The following is a 2,145-nucleotide window of genomic DNA, read 5'->3' as shown; positions in this document are numbered from 1 at the left end:
TTGGCCTTTTGACAAGTTGGTAACCAAATATTGCCTTGTTTCATTTGTTGTCGACACTCCTCAACTATCTCCGATTTCATTGCCTTCTTTATAACTTCATCAGTGCGACTTAAATTTCCTTTGAGTTTAATCGTCTCTCCACTTGCACAACTTCCATATCGCATCTCGGAGTTAAATTCGTAATTCGGAATCTTTTTGATTGCTTTCTCAACATTTAGATGATTGTACTGTGATAATCCAACAATGCTATTAACATTGCAAAATTCCCAGGAGACTTCTCCATCTAGCGATTGGATATTCCCATAGAAAAGAGTCTGCAATTTATCGCGGGTGTCTCCCAAAACGAAGGTGAAAACGTAATAATTATTATCAATTAAAACACTTATGTCGTACATTGTAGATGTAGTGACCGAATAGACATAATTGTCAGATCTATTATCTTTGGTAATTGTGAGTTCATCTACAAATTGTGCTTCTCTTTCCCTGCTGTTAGGCCGTTTGTCAATTATTGTAGGAATTGTTGCTTCCGAACTTCTATTAGTTCTCTCGACATAATAAGTTAAATTTATTTGTGCATCTATGGGATATAAGATTACGTCGAATCTCCTGTAATGGGCACCAAGATTTAAATAAAATATAGTAGAAAGCTTAATAAGGCCTTCAAGTCCCTTTTTTTGCGACATATCGTTATCAATAACATCACTTCTTGCGGAGAGTGTTAGGTTACCTAGCGAAAATTGAACTTGATTCGGTTCCTTCGTGTGTACTAGACGTGTATCATTGCTGAATTCTAGAAGTTGCAGAATGTCCTGTCTTGAGGTATAAGGAACCACACTGTGGTGAATCGCTAATTGCCTGATTGAAACCCTGCCAACATGAGGATTATAATGAGGATGTATCTTCAGCTCATATGTACCATTACCTTTCGTTTTGACATTTAATCCAGCTGGTATGGCAATATGCGTATTGATATCAACACCAGCAATGTAGTATCTGTGCTCAAAAGGTGTTACGAAACCAATTCTACTTTGGATCTTTTCACTTGATACTATATAACCTGTTACTGCCAGTTCTACAAAGCTATCATTTTGTAAGTGCGTGACTTTAACAGATCCTCCCTTGTTAATGGACGTAATTTTCGGTACTGCTAAGGTATAGATGAACGGCAAACCGGTTTCAGTTGGAAATCCCAACGTTATGTCGTAATGGTTTAGATCATTTATGTTTTTGTATTCAAAAACGTATGATCCTATTTGCGATATCGATTTATAATACATTTTCAATACTGCAATACAAAAAAATAATGATTTACATTATTAAAATCAACAGCTTTTAAATAAATTTCAGAATACTTACTATTCGTAAATTCTTCAAGCGTATAGTTGTCAAAGGGATAGAATCCTAAAGAAAATGCAGAGTCCAAAAAGAAATTTCCTTCGAGCTGTTCTGCATTTTCGGGTTCAATACCAAGCTTTTCAACTATCGTTTCAATCATCCATTCCTTCCTAGTTTGATTTTGAGGCATCCAGGGTCGTTTACCTAGCAATATATCTAGCCACTGCTGTTTTAATTCTTCGATACTTGATACTGCATATGCCATTTTTGTTAGAGGTAGAGTTAATCCACCATAAGATTGAAGTATATCAATATATGCATTTTTAGGTGTATTAGTGTCGTCGCTACCAATTATCTGAAAGATGTTCGTTTGAGCAACGTTTAAGGAGGCGATTATCGTTTGCATAAAAATGCTCTTAGAGTAATTATCTTCGCTAATGTTAGGATTCAATAGCTTGCTAGCAATACGCGCTTTTTCAGCGAGATCATTCCATTCTGTTTGTTCTAAATTAATGAGGGACTCTATACTGGTTTTGACGACAGAATTTACATGCCGATCTTGATCCTGATTAGTAAATTCCGCTAATCGCTGCAATATTAATAAGGATGGATTGGTATTCATTATGATGTGAACAGCTACACAACGCAATTCGTAGACCTCCTTTAAATTCAAATAAATCCTCAAGGCGACGGATCTGACAACTCTCGGATAGCTTTCGGTTAGTTTGCTTAATGAGATGACCATCATCAAACGTTGGAATTTCGATATCGGAATTGCGCCTTCCAGATATGGCTCAAAAATGGAAAGTA

General features: G+C 36.1%; 1 protein-coding gene across 1 annotated transcript; it reads right to left on the bottom strand.

The window, feature by feature from the left end:
- Positions 1 to 5: 5 nt before the first annotated feature.
- On the bottom strand, positions 6 to 2,137 carry LOC105625538 (vitellogenin-1-like; the record flags this gene model as incomplete). Its single annotated transcript, XM_012206860.1, has 2 exons — positions 6 to 1,285; positions 1,357 to 2,137. Coding segments are annotated over 2 exons (2,061 nt in total), but the record flags the coding sequence as incomplete, so codon positions are not given.
- Between the last annotated feature and the right edge of the window lie 8 nt (positions 2,138 to 2,145).

Source organism: Atta cephalotes (genome assembly GCF_000143395.1).
Source record: "Atta cephalotes unplaced genomic scaffold scaffold02532, whole genome shotgun sequence".
NCBI lineage: Eukaryota > Metazoa > Arthropoda > Insecta > Hymenoptera > Formicidae > Atta > Atta cephalotes.
This window is presented reverse-complemented; position numbering and strand designations above follow the sequence as displayed.